The sequence below is a fragment of the Urocitellus parryii genome, chromosome 4 (assembly GCF_045843805.1).
Source record: "Urocitellus parryii isolate mUroPar1 chromosome 4, mUroPar1.hap1, whole genome shotgun sequence".
NCBI classification, from domain to species: domain Eukaryota; kingdom Metazoa; phylum Chordata; class Mammalia; order Rodentia; family Sciuridae; genus Urocitellus; species Urocitellus parryii.
In genome coordinates, this window is record NC_135534.1 from 205,764,098 (window position 1) to 205,783,766 (window position 19,669).

A 19,669-nucleotide genomic window follows, 5' to 3' on the forward strand; every position below is an offset into this window, starting at 1 on the left:
TGTGTAGTTAGAAGCAAATGATTGACTAGATGTGGTGGCACATGCCTGTAATCCCAGTGACCCAGGAGGCTGAGGCAGGAGTATTAAAAGTTAAGGGCCAGTCTTAGCAATTTAGTAAGGCCCTGAGCAACTTAGCGAGACCCTGTCTCAAAATAAATAACAAAAAGGGCTGGAGATGTACCTCAATGGGAGGTATCTCTCTCTCTCTCTCTCTCTCTCTCTCTCTCTCTCTCTCTCTCTATATATATATATATATATATATCCATTATTAGCTTAAAATCTTCCATTTCTTTAAGACTCAAAGCTACAGATGTGCCTCAGTTTATGATAGGGTTACATCCCAATAAGCCCATTTTAAGTCAAAACTCTTGCAAGTCAGAAATGTACTTAACACTTCAATAAACCCATCATAACACTAAAAATTTCCACCATAGCCTGCTGGGACCATCTGTACTAAGAAACCAAGAAAGCAATGGAGTCAGAGAAGCTGGAGTAGGGTAAAACTAGGAATTTAGTGGTGCATACAATTTAAAAACTAACTAATTTTTATACCTGATCATTTACTTCCCCCTGAAGGTCTGTAAAGATATACATAAAATCAGAAAAAAACTAGCTGTCCTATGGCTGAGCAAGGTGCATGCTGTGCCACCAAGTGGAGGAGAAGCGGTTTCCAAGTTCATCTCCAACCCACAGGGTTCAAGGTATGTTGGGGCCCTTGAACTGACTTCCTGCCCTTCAGGAACTGGCTTTTCCAGGATTGCTTTCTGCAAAAAGATGCCCTCAAGGGCTTCTCCCACCATGCCCAAGAAATGCTTGAAAACCTTAGTTGCAATCCTGCAAGACACAGTGTTTCAAGTCAAAGAAAAAAAAATGATATTTGTTTTCAAAATATATTGTCAGGCCCCAATTTACCTGTAGATCCTCATACTGTGTTTATAGAGGTTTGGGGTCTGAAATACTCATTTTTGTTTGCTTATTATTATTTTTTTTTAAATCAGGGATTGAACCCAGGGTCACTTAATCACTGAGCTAGCATTCCCAGTCCTTTTTAATTTTGAATTTTGAAACAGGGTCTCACTATGTTGCCCAGATCCTCACTAAGTTGCTAAGGTTGGCCCCGAACTTGCAATCCTCCTGTCTCAACCTCCCCAGTCGCTGGGATTACAGGTATGTGTGCCACCACCCAGTTGCAATACCATCTCTTTTGATAAGAAAAACAAATGGCAATTTTACCTTATTATACTCAAGAGAATATTAACCTATGAGTTGCTTAAAATATTTCTGGAAATCTCCAAACTGATGCCCAATACTATCAATAGCACACTATTCAAACTACACTTTCTGTCACTAATAACAACCTTTATGATCCTGCAGACCTAGAGAAAACAGAAAAAGAAAAGAACTGAACTAAGAGAGTAAGGCTCAAAGTCAAGTTTGGGAGATCAGCCTATCCTGCCCCTGTAGGCTTCAGAACCTTCAAGTTTAATGTCCCTTTGAAAATGTTGCCAGGGAAAATCAGACATAACCCGTTCTGCTACTCCACATGTCTGTTCCCAGTTACAGTATATGATTATGCAAATCATTTTCTTAAAACTCTTAAGTTACATACTTAAATATAATTGCCAAAGTAGCAGTTTTCTCAGAATTTAAAAAGTAACTGCCCCCAAAATGTTCCACATTGTCTTTGTAACCAGTTTTCAGACTTTGTAACCAAAGACAATTAACTAAGTTTCTATTTCTTATTCCTCTTGATTCCAAAATAATAATTGGGACAATACAGCTCTCAAATATGTGAAGGAAGATATTCATCACAAACTCCTGGGAGATACCACCAGAGTGACCCTAAAGAGGTCCCCAGGAGGCGCATGTTTATAATCCCAACAGCTCAGGAAGCTGAGGCAAGAGGACTGCAAATTCAAGGTCAGCCTCAGCAACTCAGCAAGGACCTGAGCAACTTTTTGAGACCCTGTCTCAAAATAAAAAATAAAAAGGGCTGGGGATGTGCTCAGTGTTTGAGCACCCCTGGGTTCAATCTCTGGTATTTAAAAAAATATATGTATATCCAAGTATAAAGAAGTAAGGAATTGCCTGGCACAGTGGTTCAGAGGATATGAAATTCAAGGCCATCCTGGGCAACTTAGCAAGATCCAGTCTCAATAATAATAATATAAAAAGATAAAAAGCATGGATTCATAATCCAATTCTAAGCCCTTGTAAAACCATTTTCTGGAAACTGAAAGACTAAAAGATAATATTTTCTACTTTGAAACTATTTTGTTTCATCACTATTGTATTATTGAAAGGAATTAGAACTCTACCTGCTCATTTCCTGTTTTTAGTATTACATTAAAACTTAAAACTAGAAATTCTAAAAAATGGCTCCTAATTAGATTATTTATTTATTTTGTGGCACTGGGATTTAACCCAAGATGCGCTACTTTTAAACTAGATGTCCAGCTCTGTTTTATTTTGAGAGGGTGTCACTTAGTTGCCAACACAGGCCTTTAACTTGCCATCCTCTTAACACCAGTCTCTCAAAGTCACTGGTATTACAAGTGTGTGCCACTGTGTCAGGAGGTGCCTAACTTTAAAAGTAGGGCGGCGTGAGGCTCAGTGGTAGGGTTTTTGTTTATTTATTTGGTACCAGAGATTAAACCCAGCAGTACTGGCACTTAACCACTGAGCCACATCCCCATTTTTTTAATATTTTATTTGGAGACAGGGTCCTGCTGAGTTGCTGAGGTTGGCTTTTGAGCTCTTGATCCTCCTGTCCCAGCCTCCCAAGATGCTGGGATTACAGCCATGTGCCACTGCCTCTGGCCAATGGTAGAGCTCCTGCCTAGGAGGCTCAAATCTCAGAATATGGAAAAATAACTAAACTTAAAAATCACCTTTGCCTTTAAGGGTAGTTTCAAACAGAAGTGAGAATCACCTGACTTTAATGTCTTCTTGCTACCTAAAAGAAATGTCACTTATTTTACATTATTGTGTTCTTTCATATTGCTGATTTTTAAATATTTTGGTGCTGGGACTTGAACCCAAGACCTGTCACACGCTAAGCATGTACTGCACCACTGGGCTACACTCCCAGCAGCTGCTTTTAAAAATGCTTTTTGAAAGCTTCTTTAGCATTACATTTCATAACATACCACAGTCAGACTCTGGGCTTTCCCTTTTTTAAAAAGTAAAATTCTAAGAATGAGAAAGCAACGTGTGATAAAGTACAAGAAACCCAGAGCCAATTCTAAAGCAGCTGAGATTCCAGTCCTGTTTTGTTGTTTGTCTTGTTGGTAGAGGTGGTAGTTGGGGGTTTTTGTTGTTTTGGGGTGGGGGGTGGGTTACTGAAAATTGAACCCCAAGACACTTAACCACTGAGCCACATCCCCAGCCTTTTTTACTTTGAGGCAGGGTCTTACTAAATTGCTGAGGCCTCAAACTTAAGATCCTCCTTCCTCAGCCTCCCTAGTTATGGAATTACAAGTGTGTACCACTGAGCCCATCTCCAGCTTCTTAAAAATCACTCAACTCATTGTCTGATCTTCCTTGCTTTTTTCCCCCAGGGCTGAGGACTGAACTCAGGGGAATGCGCATGCTAGGCAAGCCCTCTGCCATTGAACTAAATCTCTAGCTCCTGGTTGTCTGATCATGAGCAAGTCATTTAAGTTCCCTGGAATTGTTTTCACATCTATTAAATAAGGTAGATGGATCTTCAACTGCCTTAGCTAAGGACCCTTCCAGCCTACTATAGTATGTAAACACCTTTTCTTTACAACAATGCAGGACAGAGATTATGTGCTAGGCTTTGTAAACAGGGCCTGGAGGAGGAGTTCCAGCTGAGTCATTCATAAATGAGTAGAGTCCCTGAATAGATTAATCAATCCATCCAAGCCCCATCAGAAAACACAAGGGAATTAAAATATATACCTAATCCAAGTGTGGTGGCACATGCCTGTAATCCCAGTAATTTGGAGACTGAGGCAACAGGATCACAAGTTCAAAACTTGTCTCAGCAGCTAGGTGAGGCCTTAATTATAAGCATTTTAGCAAAACCCTGTCTCAAAATTAAAAAGGGTGATTAAGTGCCCCTGGGTTTAATCCCCAGTATCAAAACAAACCCAAACCAAACCTTTATAAGGTTTTTGTGATGCTAAGTAAGATAATGTGTGGAGTCATAAAAATAATAATTCTAGAGTTTCTTATTCTCATTCTGTTCACACATGACTGACATTCAAAATAGATGGCCAAAGATCAGAGGTTGGGAGAGAAAGGGAATATATACATTATATTATTACTACTTTTTTTTTTTTTTGGTACCAGGGATTTAACCCAGGGGCACTTAACCACCAAGCCACAACTTTTTTTTTTTTTTTTTAAATACGTTTTATGAGAGAAAGGGTCTTGCTGAGTTGCTTAGGGCCTAAATTGATGAGGCTGGGTTTGAACTCTCCATCCTCCTGCTTCAGCCTCCCAACTCATTGGGATTACAGGACTGAGCCTCTGTGCCCAGCAAGAAAGGGAATTCTCTGCCCACTAGCAATCATTGCCTTTCCTGTGGTGACCAACCAAGACATTTTAGGATAAACTGCAATCTTCTTGGCTCCAGCTCAGCTTCCCACTTCTGTCTTTGCAAAGAGTATGACAGAACTCTTCCTACTGGTGTTTGAGTTAAGGGAAAAATTCAGATTCAGGACCAAGATGGCACAAAACTAGCCGGGTGAGATGGCCCACGCCTGTGATCCCAGCAACTCTGGAGCCTGAGGCAGGAGGATGGTGTGTGCAAGGCCAGCTGGGAACTTGGGAAGATCCTGTCCCACAACAAACTTTTTGCTGGGGTTGTAGCTCAGTGGTAGAGCGCTTGCCTCGCATGCATGAGGCACTGGGTTCGATCCTCGGCACCACATAAAAAATAAATAAATAAAGATTTTTTAAAAATCTTTTTCTTTAAAGGGCTAAGGTACAGCTTAGTGGTAGAGTGCTTATCTAGCATGCACGAGACCCAGGGTTCTAGCCCCAGTACCTCAAAAAACAAACAAACAAAAAAAACGCTAGTACACTGGTAGTCACTTGGTATTGGGATTCTTGGTGGTTTATTTTTCCTCTTCTACTTAAATGGTTACACACACACACAAAGCATATATTACTTGTGTGGCAAGCTAAAAACAAGACTCTAAAAACTAAACAAACCTGGCTACTCAGGAGGCAAAGCTAACAAGCATGTTCTTCTATAACTCCTTGATAAAGAAAGAAAGGTGAGTGAAGGGGTCTACTGCCCAGCCCTTCCATTAAGGAGGTCCTGATAAGTTCCAATGACCAGGAAGGTGTCCAAACAGAATAAGAGAAAAATATTAAGACGGAGACTCCTCTGGTGGGTTGAAATGGCCAAAAGGAATTCAACACAGGGCTGGTTTCTTTTTTGTTTTCGTTTCTTTGTGTAGGGGCTGGAAATGGAACTCAGGGCCTGGGGCACACTTGGCAAGGGCTCTACCACTGAAATATGCTCTCAGCCCCAACTCTCCCCCCCCCACCCCACATTTTTTATTGGTGCATTATAATCGTACATAACGATGGTATTTGTTGTTACACACTCGACATGCACACAATATGGCAAGATAATTTGGCCAACATCCCTCCCCAGCACTTCCCCGCTCCCTGCCCTCCTCCCACACCCTGGGCCCTTTCCACTACTGACCCATCGCCCTCTGATTTTCTGGAGATCTCTGCCCCGCCCCCGACCTTTCTTTCCCCCTTTCCTCTGCAGCTTCTACATAAGAGAAAACAAACGACTCGACCTTCTGAGTTTGGCTTATTTTGCTAAACACAATGGTGTCTACTTCCATCCATTTTTCTGTAAATTATATAATTTCGTTCTTCTTTATGGCTGAATGCAACTCCGCTGTGTGTGGACACCACGTTTTCTCGACCCCTTCGTCTCCGACGGACGCCGCGGCAGGTTCGGCTGCAGTGCGTGGTCCCAGCCCCGGTTCTCAGAGCTTCCAGTGATCCCCGGCTCCAGCGGGAACACAGGCTGCATTTCTAGAGCCCGGGTTGGCGAGACTGTGGAGCGGGGCGAGGAAAACACCTACCTCCCGTCTCACCAGCTCGTCCCAGGGAGTGAGCTGCTGCAGGGGTCCCAGCACGCCCCCCTGCTGCACCCACTTCTGCAGAGATTCCGTGGGAAGGGCCCGGAGGGCACCCAAGGGACCCAGCCACTCAGGGCTTCCCCACGCTTCCCACCCCGGACGCCGGTGCAGTCAGAGCCGCCGCCTCCCCGCCCGGGCTGCTCCGGAGCCCCGCGAGGCGGCGGTCGGCCCCGGAGGCCGCCGTCGCCATGGCAACAACCTCGGCGTCCCCGGCGGCCTGGCCTCCGTCGGCTGACCACAAAGTCCGCGCCGAGGAGGCTGTTGGGTGACCCGGTGGGCGGCCCTCGGGCGAGACCACTCCCGAGCCCGTGGGATTCCTGCCGCGCGCCCCCTCCCCGGGCCCTTCCGGTGGCCGTCGCCCTTTGACCCCGGAAGTGGGCGGGAGAGGAAACAGCTGGTGATGCTGGAACCAACATGGCCGCCCCTCGGCCCCTTGGCCCCTCGGGCTCCCGCCGTCTTCGGCTGGCCGCGGGCCTCCGGCTGCTCCCGGTCCTGGGGCTGCTGCAGCTGCTGGCCGGGCCCGGCCTGGGCCGCGTCCACCACCTGGCACTCAAAGTAAGGGCGGGCCGGGAGGGCCGGGGCCACTCCCGGGCCGGGCAGCTCGGGCCCGCGGCCTCTGAGCACGGGGCACCGGCTCCGGCCCGGTCCCGGGAGGGCGGGGGGCTGCGGGCCGTGGGGCCGGGCCGCTCCACCGCGCCCGCCGGGTCCCGGCTCTGTCCTCGCAGCCGGCCGGCCGCTCTCCTCACCCGCTTTACCTCGTCCCTGCTCCGCCGGCTCCGCCTCCGCGCCCCGGTGTCTGCGGGCCCGAGCCGCGCGGAACCAGCCCCGGTGTACCGGTTAGGTTCGGGGCGCGCACGGCGCCGAGCGACCGCAGTGAGCTTCTCCGGAGGAATGTCACTCCTCGTTCGAACTACTTACCCGCAGTCCCCCAAGTAGGGGGCCTGGCGCCTCTTCCCGGCTCCCGTCAGCCAGCTTCATGATGGGCCTGGGCTCTGGCCTTGGAAGGCACCGGTGAAAGTCCTCCAAGGCGGACACGTAACGACCCGGTGGTTCCACAGGTTAATTAATACACATGGGGAATAGGAAAGAGCATCGTTATGACCCGAAGCCAGTGTACAGTTTTCTAAGAAGTTTGTGGGTTGCACGAAGTTCGTCTTGTAACCGTGACGCTGTATTTTGGGAATGCAGGCAGTTTAAAGAATCCAGATTTCAGATTTGAAAGCTTGGCCAGATCCATAAAAATTGCCGTGAATAAAATGGTTTTTAATCCCAGAAGGATGGTGGATCTTAGTTCCCTTTGAGAATCTGCTGAGAGCGGAGAAGTGCACGTTGAAATCTGGGCAAAACTTTGGTGGGCTGTCTGAGGCTTCATAATCCTGTCCCAGGTTTCCCACTCCAGGTTCAGAACACCCTGTCTTTAAAATTCTCTCTTAGAGGACGATATCTGGTCTTAGATGAAGTAGTGTCGTTGAGTTCATACAGTTTATAAGTTGTTGGCAAAACTAGCAGTAGGACACACTGGGACCTCTCCTTCTAGCTCCCAGTCCAGTGCTCTTCTTTTTACATCTCTGGATTTAAAACACCGGGTGCCTGGCCTCATTGATATAGGAAAGTATTCCTGTAAAGCGGTAGAAGCAAACTGAATTGGCTTAATTCTGGTGATTGATTTCTCCCTGTGATGCTAAATTATTTAATGATTTTATCTTTGTAACATGTTTCAAAAATAGTATTGTGCTCATTCTGTAATCAGTACTGGAATTTTGAATTTTCTCGTAAACATTCTAATTTCTTGTCCAAGAAAATGAAAATCACCTGAAGAGAATTTTTTGGAACAGTATTAGATTGTCTTGTTTTGCTTGAAATTGAAATAGGAATCCCACTGGAACCTGGACTGAAAAGAATAGCCTGAAGAGGTTCCTGAATATCAGGAATATGCATTGATCTTTACATACAAACAAACAAACAAACAAAAAGACCTTATCAGGGAGAATCTCAAGTACTCCAGCATGGGCAGAGTTGTATAATCAGCTTCCATGTACCTGTCACCCAGCCTCAATAACCATCAACCAGTGGCTAATGCAGATATTCCTTCCCTTTGCAGTACTGCATAGAGCCCAGGGGTGCTCTGCCACTGAGCTACACCTCCAAGCCTTTTTAATTTTTGTAGTGAAACCAGGTCTCATTAAGTTGCCCAGGCTAGCCTCAAACTGCTATCCTCCTCTCCCAGCCTCCTTAGTTGCTAGGATTGTAGGCATGTGCCACCTTTGTCATTGTTGTGCCCACCCCCCCCACCCCATGTGTATTTCCCTGTTCCCATTTTGTTTTTAATTAAAAAGGAATCTTTTCTTTTGTAATTCAGTCTTTATTTTCCAACATTCTTCTGGTTTTCTCAGTCTTCTGACATTCCTTCTCTTTTAAGACTTTTCTGTATTTCTTACTTTTGAAAACAACTTTATTATACTTATGCGTCAGGGGAGATACCATGATTATGAAAGTGGTTCTCTCAGGGGAGGCTCATCCACTGGACTCTGGGTGTTCTGACCCCAAGTGTGGGAAACTTGATTGTATGATTTGTCATATTCAGGGACTGCATTCATGCTCTCCCTGTTAAATAAATAATCAACTTTATTGAGGTGTAACTTAGATACTATAAAAGTCACCTATTTTAAGTGTGTAATTCAGTGATTGTTATTAAATTTACCAACTTGTCCAGCTGTCAACCACTGTCTAGCCCCAGACCTCCAGACCTCTCCAGAAGATCCCTGGTGCTGCCAGGTGCGGTGGTGCACACCTGTAATCCCAGTGGCTTTGGAGGCTGAGAAGAATTTCAAGTTCAAAGCAACTTTGAGGCGCTAAGCAACTCAGTGAGATCTTGTCTCCAAATAAAATATAGGTCGAGTGCCCCTGAGTTCAATACCCGGTACCAAAAAAAAAAAAGTCGATCCCTTGTGCTGGTTAGCAGTTGATTCCCATTCTCACGTTGCCAGCTCCAGGCAACCACTAATCTTCTTTGTAGCTCTCTATATAATTTGCCTTTTCTGGGTATTTCATAAAAATGGAATCACAGTAAGTGGTCTTTTCTTGTGAACTTCTTACTTAGATGTTTGAGGTTCATCCATGGTGTACCGTGTACCATAATTTGTTTCTGTTTATAGAATGTGATTCCTTTGTACAGGTAAATCACCTGTTGCAAGCCACTTGCCAATTGATGGCATCTAGGTTGTTTCCACTTTTTGGCGGTTATGAATAATGGTGCTACAAACACTCATGCAAATCTTCAGGGGCTGTATATTTTCATTTCTCTTAGATGATACCCTGGAGTGGAGTAGAATTGTTGGGTCATATGTTAGATTTATGCTTTTTGAGAAACGGCCAAACTGTTTCCTAAAGCTAGTAGTAGGACACACTGCTAGCCAGTTTAGCACTGTTTCTACATTTCTAGAGTTAAAACACCAGGTGCTTGGTATCACTGGTAAATATTAAGCTAGTCTATCAGTTTGCTTCTACCATCGATTTATGAGGGTCCCCTTTCTCTACATTGTTGGAAGCATTTGTCATTGTCTTCCCATATTATTTTAGAGCAAGGTAAAGGGATCATATTATTTCATCTGTAAATATTTCAGGTGTACCTATAAAAATAAGGGCTCTTTTAAAAACAGCTACAAAGCTATTATACAACAACAAGAAGAAATAATCCTTAATATCATCAATGTCAAATCAGGTTCAAATTTTCATTGGTCATAAATGGCTTAATTTTTTTTAAACCAGGATCTAAATAGCATTTATTGTGATAGGTTAATTTGTCTTTTAATACTTTTAAATAAAAGATTTCACTTCTTCTGGCCCCCAATACTAGATTTTGCTGATTGTTTTCTTGTAGTATAGTTTAGCACAGTGGTTGCTGGTGTGTGTGTGTGTGTGTGTGTGTGTGTGTGTGTGTGTGTGTGTGTGTGTTGCTAGGGATTGAGCTCATGGCTCCCTGTATACTAGGAACATGCATGTACCTGGTGGTATAGTTTAACACGTCCACCTCTCCTTTGTATTTTTGTAAGTTGATAACTGGATCCAGAGGCTAGGATGTTCAAATTTGATGTTTTTGCACGCCTGCTTCCTCGGCTGTGTTGTGTTCTTCCACTGGGAGACAGAGTGTCTGATTGTCTTTTTGCGACGTGACTCTCCTGGATGCCCAGTGCTTACATCTCTTTGTTCATTATGTGAACCTTTTTTTGGTACTGGGGATTGAGTCCAGGGGTACTGTACAATGAGCTGTATTTCCAGCCCTTTTTATTTTTTATTTTGAGACAAGGTCTTAAAGTTGCTTAGCTGCCCTTGAACTTGTGATCCTCCTGCCTCAGTCTCCTGAGTTTCTGGGATTACAGGTATATGCCATTGTGCCTGACTTGAATTAAGTTTTTATATTGTGTTTAAAAATGCAAAATAGGGGCTGGGGATGTGGCTCAGGCGGTAGCGCGCTCGCCTGGCATGCGTGCGGCCCGGGTTCGATCCTCAGCACCACATACCAACAAAGATGTTGTGTCCGCCGAGAACTAAAAAATAAATATTAAAAAAAAAAATTCTCTCTCTCTCTCTCTCTCTCTCTCTCTCCTCTCTCTTTAAAAAAATAAATAAATAAATAAAATAAAAATACAAAATAACAGAGCCAGGCGTGGTGGCATATGCCCAATCCCAGTAGCTCAGGAGGCTAAGGCAGAAGGATTGTGAGTTCAAAACCAGCCTTAGCAACTTAGAGAAGCCCTAAGCAACTCAGCAAAACCCTGTTTCTAAATAAAATATATAAAATGGACTGGGGATGTGGCTCAGTGGTTTAGCATCTCTGGGTTCAGTTCTCAGTACCAAAAATTAACAAATAACCATGCATGATGGCAGGCATATGTAGTCCCAGCTACTTGGGAGACTGAGGCAGGAGGACCACTTGAATCCAAGGGTTCATGGCTAGCCAGGGCAATATACTGATATCCTGCCTCAAAGGGAAAAAAATATGAATTTGGGCTGGTGGTAGAGGGCTTGTCTGACCTGCATAGGCCTGTGATTGACGCCCAGCGTTGCAAAAAGAAAAAATTCTTGTCCTTAGCTCTTTACTAGTATTTTTCAAATGAGTTGTGATCCATTAAATGATTATGAGATCATCTTATGATCACAATTCACTTACAAAAGGAAAAGGAGGTGCTGGAATATGTAGCTCGGTGGTAGAGCATATGCTTAGCTTGTGAAGGCCCTGGGTTCAACCCTCAGCACTCATAAAAATAGTATAAAAATACAAAATATTTTATAACTTTATAACTAGTAAGTGTAGATTTTGAGAGCTACTGTACATGAGACAGTAGCTAGGCAGTATCTTGCTGCAGGTGCAGTGGTTCAGCCTGTAATCTCCGCTATTTGGGAGGGTGAGGCGAGAAAATTTTGTATGTTTGAGGCCAGCCTGGGCAATTTGTCAAGACTCCATCTCAAAAAATTTTAAAAAGAGGACGTGGAGTTGTGACTCAGGTAGCACGCTGTGGGAGAGATTACATTGGTAGATGTTGGTGCCACCACCCAACAGACTGAAATGGAAGATGAGGCATTAATGTGACTTAAGGGTTGGGAGGGGAACAAGAGCATGATATATATTTTTCTCTCCCCATCCACTATTCACATTCCTGGGGAAGGGTTAAGTTGGAGGATATGATTATCTAAGGCATATTTTGCAGGATGTGAAGGTCCCTGTATAATCACCTATTAACAACTGATTATTCCTTTCCTTACAGGAGACCAACAGCATGAGTCTCTGTGGTCAGGCTTCAGCATTCTACCTTTTAATTAATTGCTGGGCAACAGATTTCCATTTTGTTTGAACTTGGATAATGTAAATATATGGGTCCTTTTCATTTTTTCTACCTACCTTTATGCACCAATGTGTGGTAATCTATAGCACTTTGAAGATTAATACCAATACTTGGTCAAACTTGAGTTAGACTCCTGACCACAGTATGTCTTCAAATGATCTTTTCTACAGATGTTACAGACTCTTAAGTAAAAATCTCCATTAAGCGTCTGTTCTTTGGCAGGTATATAAACATGGAACATACCTTTTTCAGTGACTGCTATTGGGTGACATGTATGCCAGTTTGTTTCCTGAGAATATTAGTGTAATCAAATATTTGATTGCTGGGGATTCTTAACAGTTCTTCCATCTTTGTGTTGTGACCCATGCCCATTACCCAGGTACTCAGAAGGCTGAGACAGGAGCCTCAGCCTCACAAATTCAAGGCCAGCCTGGGCAACTTAGTGAGACCCTATCTCAAAATAAGGGAAAAAAGGACCAAGGGTGCAGCTCAGTGGTAGAACACTTGTCTGGCATGTGCAGGGCCCTGGGTTCCATCCCCAGCACCAGAGAGAAAAAGAAAAGAAAAACACGCACTCGCAGGCCCTCAGCTGCGCTCTTCAGCCTCACCACCGTTCGCACTTGCTGTGTCTTTGTAAACTTTCCCATACACCCTTAATGATCTTTATATACACATCCCTCACATGTAAGCCTTTCTTTTTTCCTTTTTGGCATAATCATGCTTTATAAAATAAGTAAGTAAGTTATATGAGGAGCTCTTCAGTGATTCCTAAGCCAAAGCATGGCCCTACTGGCCTGTTGCAGTCCCTAACCTGCAGGCCAGGTTCCACTTCAGGGCGATACTTTCTGGTACCACCTGAGTCCCCATGCTGCTCTCAGTCTCTGCCCAGAGACACATCTCAGTGAAGCTTCCTGGGACTGCCCTAGTTGAGTGGCAGTGTCCCAGGCCCCTTCACTGCTTTATTTCTCTGCAGCACTAGTCACTGCCTTATGCGCCATGCCTCTTCCCTGCTCCTTCATTACCTGCCTGTCCCTGGGGTTCAGGCTCAGCCACACAGGGATTTTTGTTCATTTTTTTACTGCCCCCATTCTTAAAATCAGAGCTGTGCCTGTAGGTGCTCAGCAAATGCTTGTTGGATTAGTTACTGTATTTTTCATTTATTATCCTTTGTATGTTTAAGAAATGTTAGTACATGTGGGCCTGCTTCCTTCTTTTTAACCACTACAGTAACCCTCCATTGTAAGGGGGACTGATGATTGGGTTGTGGATGGAAGTTTATACCCCATGCTTATTGCTTGGTTTAGCTATTATAAACAGCTGCTGTGAATATCCTTTAACATGTATCTTTATCCATTAGCATTGGTATTTCTGGGTGGAATAAAACAGTCCTTAGATATGGGTGCTGTGACCCAGGCCTATAAACACAGGTACTCAGGAGGCTGAGGCCGGAGCATCACAAATTCAAGGCCAGCCTGAGTGTTGGATTACTCTTTTTTTTTTGGCGGGGGCGGGGGGGGGGCAGCACCAGGGATTGAACCCAGAGCTTTGTGCATGCTAAGCAGGCACCTTACCACTTTGCTACATCCCCAGCCCTGAGTTTAATTCCCACTGCTGAAAAAAGAATATATTTTATATATTCTGAAATCCTAATAAATCATTTGTGGTGGCAGTAATAAAGTTGCATGCAAAAAAAACCACACACACAGGAAGCTAGACACAGTGGCATACACCATGGCAAAGCACCCCTGGGCTCAATCCTCAATACAAAAAAAAAAGCCGGGGGTGGGGGGCGAGGTTGTGGCTCAGTGGTAGAGTGCTTGTCTAGCATGCATGAGGCACTGGGTTCAATCCCTGGCACCACATAAAAAATAAAAATAAAGGTATTGTGTCCATCTACAACTAAAAAAATTTTTGAAAAATTTAAAAAAATACAGAAAGAAGAGGAGAGGAAAAATTGCATGCATAATGAAGGCCTAAATCTGCACTATTTATTTGGTACTAGGGATGGAACCTGGCTGACACATGCTAGGCAAGCAACCTGCCTTTGAGCCACATCCCAGTACTATATTTTATGTTCTTTTTGCAATCTTGACTTCTCATGGATGAGCAGCTTTAATAATTTGATAAGCAGCTTGCTATAATTAAGAATAGTTTATGAGCCGAGTATGGTGGCATATGCCTGTGATCCCAGCGACTCAGAAGGCTGAAGCAGGAGGATCCTGAGTTCAAAGCCAGTTTCAACAAATTAACAAGGCCCTGAGCATCTCGGCAATGACTCTGTCTCTGAATAAAATATAAAAAGGGCTGCTAGGCATGTGGCTCAGAGGGGGACTTAACAACAACAGATAGTTTATGATACTGTTATTTTTAAAGCCCTTATCATAGATATACACAGAAATATTGATAGATGAGGTGATAGGGTATATGAGGTTTGCATCTCAGTAGTTAAGCATTTGGGGGTGAGGAAGAGTGTGAGGAACAGAATTGACTGTGAGTTGGTGTTTCAACTTCTGTATAATGAAAAAAGTTCAAAGCAAAACAAAAGACATACTGTTATAAAAAGTATGTTGTTAAAATCACAAGTTTTGAGTTTAAATTGAACTAGAATACTGCTTTTGCCACCTAGTAGCCTTGTGATTTTAAGCAGGTTTTACTTCTCTGAGCCTCTGTTTCCTCATCTGTAAAATGAGCATAAGAAGCTGCCCTGCAGAGTTTAGGAGGAGTGTATGTGATGGGCAGGGCTTGTGAGCGCAGTCCCAGGTGCAGGGTAAGGTGCTGGCAGTCCTTATCTTGGGGAAGCACAGACTGCCTGGTGCCTCAGTGCTAATGGAAGTGACAGGTGGATGTTGAGATGTGACTCAGTGGTCCAATGGCACTTTGACAAGTCCTTGTTTGTGCTTTCTCTTGCTTTGGTTCATGCCATCAGGGAACTGACACTGCTGCCACTTGCGGGAGGGTATCTGATGTCTGTGTTTTGCTGTATTTCTGGCTTGACCCAGGACCTGGCACATGCTAGGCAAGTGCTGTGCCACCGAGCTCCACCCCAGCGCTCTAGGAGAGCATTTGGAAGGAGAGGTGGGAGTGCGGAGGATCCTGCCTCCCCTGATGCTGCCCGAGTGACCGCACACCGATTCCAGAGTGCCCAGCTGCTGGCCTCCCTATAGGGAAAGGAAAGATTTCCCTGTTCCTGGTGGCTGTTGGAGATTTCTAGATTTCTAGGGACTGAGTATTTTTCACCTCTTGGTCCTCTGCCCTTGTGGTATTCTATAAGTATTTGTTTATTTACATTGAATTGAATCAAATATAGTTGGTTGAAGGGATGTTTTCTGTTATTTCTGTGTTGCTGGGGATGACACCCAGGGCCTTGAGCATGCCAGGCAGGTACCCCACCTTGATCCACACCCTGCCTGAATGAGTGATGGAATGTGTACCCTTCCTGATCACTTCTGTCTCGAGGCTTCTTGGTGTTTGGGTTGTCTGGTGAGGCACAGTTTACAAGGTCCCTTCCATTCCTACTTTATTGGATGTGATGGCATGATGACTTAACATGGAGGTGTTAGATTATACAAAGATCATGCAGATATTACTAGTAATGATAATACTTTCTGTAAAAATAGCATTTGAGGGCTGGGGTTGTGGCTCAGTGGTAGAGCATGCCCCTAGGTGCTGGGTTCGATCCTCAGCATCACATAAAAATAAATAAATAAAATAAAGGTATTGTGTCCAACTGCAACTAAAAAAATTTTTAAAAAATAGATAAATAAAAATAGCATTTGATGTTTTTCCAATTATAATTCACATGAACATTGTTAGAGATTTTGAAAATATAGAAAAGTATAAAGAAAAATTATTACCCATGATTCCACTGGCCCCAACCATTTCATAGTTCAGTAGTGAATTTCTTTCACATTTTTTATAAATAAATAAATGCTTATCTTTTTGTTTATAGTTTAGATTTTTTTTGGGGGGGGGGTAGTGGGGATTGAACCCAGGGTACTCTATATGGAGCTGTATTCCCACTCCTTTTATTTTATCATTTTGAGATGGAGTTTTACTAAGTTGCCCAGGCTGGCCTTGAATAGCCTCCTGAGTAGCTGTGACTATGTCTGGGTTCTGTTCTTTGCATTTAATGATACTGTCTCAATGTCTTTCCCATGTTGGAAGCAGTAGTTTGAAAATAACTTGCATATCATACCTGTGTTGAAATCTTCGCCTTACCTCTTCCATAATTTGCATTGTCTTGGGTGTCATTTCTCCTCCAAGTGAGTGTTATCCAGATCACAGGGTACTGTTAGTCCTGTGGGCTGAGTGAGGGCCAAAATATAGGTGGAGCCCTTGGCCGTAATCCAGCTCTTGGAAAATGCAGAAACTAGGAGTAGTGATGCCATGATGATTGTGTGAAATATGAATCAAAAAATGTGTTTTTTAAAGGTATTGTGTCCTCAAATGATAAAATAAAAATAAGAAACAAGAAGAAATGAATGTACTATTTATGTGGACAAAAACTTGCTGTAACTGCTGAAATATTTTCTCAAAAACAACTAGAGAGCATGCATTCTGGAGACTCAAATGGGTGTAAAAGTCCTTACCAGGCTTCTGTTCTACTGCAGAGCATCTGTATGCTGGATAAGTTAGAAAGCATGGTTCTAGAATTTAAATTTGAGCATAGTGTACATGCTATAAATTACTCATTTTAAGTGGGCAGCACAGTGCATTTTCATCGTGTAAACACACCCTGCTCAGCCCGCAGGGAACAGTTACCAGGGACCTCCAGAAGCTCCTTAAACCTGCCTCCCCCAGTGGCTGGAAAGTTCTGTTCTCTGGGGAGTGACCCTGTCACACCTCCCAAGCCTGCAGTTGTCCTGTGGACGAGGCTTGTCCACCCAGTGTCATGCCTGCAGTCCATCCCTTGCTTCTCCTCGTCTCTGCAGCTCAGCTCCACTGGGGATTCTGCCACAGAATCAGACCCTGATGTACTCAGGAGGTCCACATATTAAGTTGAATTAATTTCTTTCCTGTGCTTATAGGATGGTAGTAGACCTGTACTGTCCTTGGAAAAGTTGAGAAAATAGTCACTCCGATTATTTTTTGTAGGGCTTAATTCTCTCAAAATCCTGAGAAAGGCCATGAGATAGCTTTCTGGTTTCTTCCATTTAGCAGTTCTGAATTGCAGACTTGTGTCATCTTGCCTGGCTTTTCTCATTCTTGGTGAGAGTACAGGTTTACTTCTAGCTACTCCATCCCCCTGGGAAGTCAAAGTCCCTCAAACATACTTTAAATGCAAAGCTGAGCTCCTGAGAAAATAAGGGGAATTCAGGGGCCTTTGAAACCCAGCAGGTTAAGACAGGGAAGCCGGGGCTGCAGCACACATTGCAGAAACCTGGACCCCAGAGCCTTGAATTCTGAAACTGGCTGAGAGCAAATGGGCCGAAGCCTTAGACCTGAACAGGGAGGAAAACAGGGCCTACGTCTCTCTGCTCCTTAACCCAGAAGCCAAGACTCTCAAAAGCATGACTACTGGGCTCGGGAATTTAGCCTTCTCAGGGCAGTGAAGGGGGGGGGGTACTCTGGGGACGGTGGGGGGTGCAGTTGGTTTCTGCTGAAGAGCTAGCCCACGACCTTTCTTCACAGGCCTCTGGTGTTTGAGTGGGGCTGCCTGTGCCACCTAGGAGATGCCCAGTCTGGAAATGAGTAATGACTACTTATGTAGACAAGCTGAAGATGTACTGAGGGTGTTGCACCCTGGGCAAATGATCCTCAGTGATTTTACAAAACAAAGTGTCTTGGTGGAGCCCAGCTGTAGGAGTATTTTTAATACCGTTGTCTGCCGTCTTTGGGGTGTACTGGTTTGGTTGAGGCTGCAGTCATAACAGGGAGGCAGAGTCAGGCAGGGACAGACACCTACTTTGTGGCGCCATTTCAGCAGAGCTTAGGGTTTTCCCTGAACCCAGAGATTGCTGTGACCACTTGACTTGTACCTGGGATTCCTTTTGCAGAAGGCTTTGTTCCCAAAAAACTCATCAGATTCGGTATCACTTTTAGTTACAAATGCACTTAAAAAAAAAAAAAAACTGATTTAGATTTGGTTAGAAAATTAACATGTAGCTGCCACTCTCCATCCTGCAGTGGGAGGAGCGAGATGGCGGAGCTGTAGGTAAACAAACGTATTCTTGGAGTAGCCTTTGCCATTCCTGTCCTCCCTCTCCCTGGCACATTTTGAGTGCCTGCTGGATGCCAGGCTTTGTACTATTGAGGATTTGGAGCATGCCTAAAATGTGGTTCTTCCTGCCTTGGGCTTCCTGTTCCCCCTGACCACAGAATCTGTCCCAGAACTGAAACAAGTGCACTGGGGTGAACTGGAGCCGCTGTGTGCATCCCTCTGCAAAACTCCGCACCTTCTAAAGTTCTCAGGAGTCATCTTCAGCTTTTGAAGACAGATAACTTACCTCAGCATATGTGTGTCAGTGAGCATATGGTGGGAGCATGGCTGCCTAGTAGGAAACTAGATGCCACAGGTTTTCAAGCAAATGAATAGATTAAATCATCGTTTCCGTATTAGTAATTCCATCCCCACAAATCTCTTTAGGATGATGTGAGACATAAAGTTCACCTGAACACCTTTGGGTTCTTCAAGGATGGGTACATGGTGGTCAACGTCAGTAGCCTGTCCGTGCATGAGCCTGAAGGAGTCATGGACAAGGATGCAGCTGTGAGTACCGTGTTGGCCTGGGTGAGGGTTCCCCTGCCATCCCATGCTTATACACAGGACACCAGAACAGGGAGAGAATCAAGCTGATGAGTCCAATGTGCATGTTAGGCATCAGTTAGTTTGACTTTTCTGTTTTGGGTACTGAGAGTTGAGCCCAGGAGGGCTCTACCACTGAGTTACAATGCCTTAGCCTTTATTTTGAGAGTCTTGCTAAGTTGCTTAGGGATTTGATAAGTTGCTGAGCCTGGCTTTGAACTGACCATCCTCCTGCCTCAGACTCTTGAGCTGCGGGATTAGAGGCCTGCACTACTGCGCCTGGCAAGTTTACTTTCAATACTTAAGTTGTGGTTCTTGAATAAATGTAGCGATTGGTGATTTGAGTCAAGCAGCCCTCGCCTTGTTACAAAGTGAATGGTAAGAAAATGCTGAGGAACCCAGGCCTAATTGTTTACAGACCCTAACACTAAAGTGCCTCCCTCTCTGTTCTGTAGAGTAAGAAAGGTGGGGCGTTGTAGATGTTTGCTTCTCTTCTTACCCCCACCCCCATCTCCCCTCAGATCGGATTCAGCTTGGACCGTACAAAGAATGATGGCTTTTCTTCCTACCTGGTGAGTACTAAGTGGCAACCTGATCACTGTCTCCACTGGAGCCTGGGACAGTGAGTGGGAGCAGGCCCCCAGCCATGTTTCCTACAGGGGTGGCTGGTCTGGCTCTTGGGCATTTCTGAAGTCCCCAGCAGGCTCACTGTTTGGATGCAGGCTGAGCTGCTGGTTGGCCTTATTTTTTAAAACGCTCTGTTCTTGCTCTTGGGGATGAATTGGATATACACAGTTGATTCTTCTTTCTCAGGATGAAGATGTAAACTATTGCATTTTAAGGAAACAGTCTGTCTCTGTCACCCTTCTAATCCTAGACCTCTCCAGAAGTGAGTAAGTAATTCTCATGTTCTTCATTCACCCCTGGATGCAGTCAGGCTG

The 19,669-nt window shown here is 44.4% G+C and overlaps 1 protein-coding gene and 1 pseudogene across 1 annotated transcript in view; both read left to right on the top strand.

The window, feature by feature from the left end:
- The first annotated feature begins 6,534 nt into the window (after positions 1 to 6,534).
- The window catches only part of Gpr107 (G protein-coupled receptor 107), a 69,685-nt gene continuing 56,550 nt past the window's right edge, over positions 6,535 to 19,669 (top strand). The window contains exons 1-4 of the mRNA XM_026386357.2: positions 6,535 to 6,695; positions 18,570 to 18,692; positions 19,250 to 19,300; positions 19,542 to 19,621. Of these exons, the coding sequence (XP_026242142.1) occupies positions 6,555 to 6,695; positions 18,570 to 18,692; positions 19,250 to 19,300; positions 19,542 to 19,621 (395 nt within the window). The 5' untranslated portion in view covers positions 6,535 to 6,554. The remainder of the gene's footprint in view (positions 6,696 to 18,569; positions 18,693 to 19,249; positions 19,301 to 19,541; positions 19,622 to 19,669) is intronic.
- On the top strand, positions 8,598 to 8,748 carry LOC113181181 (U1 spliceosomal RNA; annotated as a pseudogene).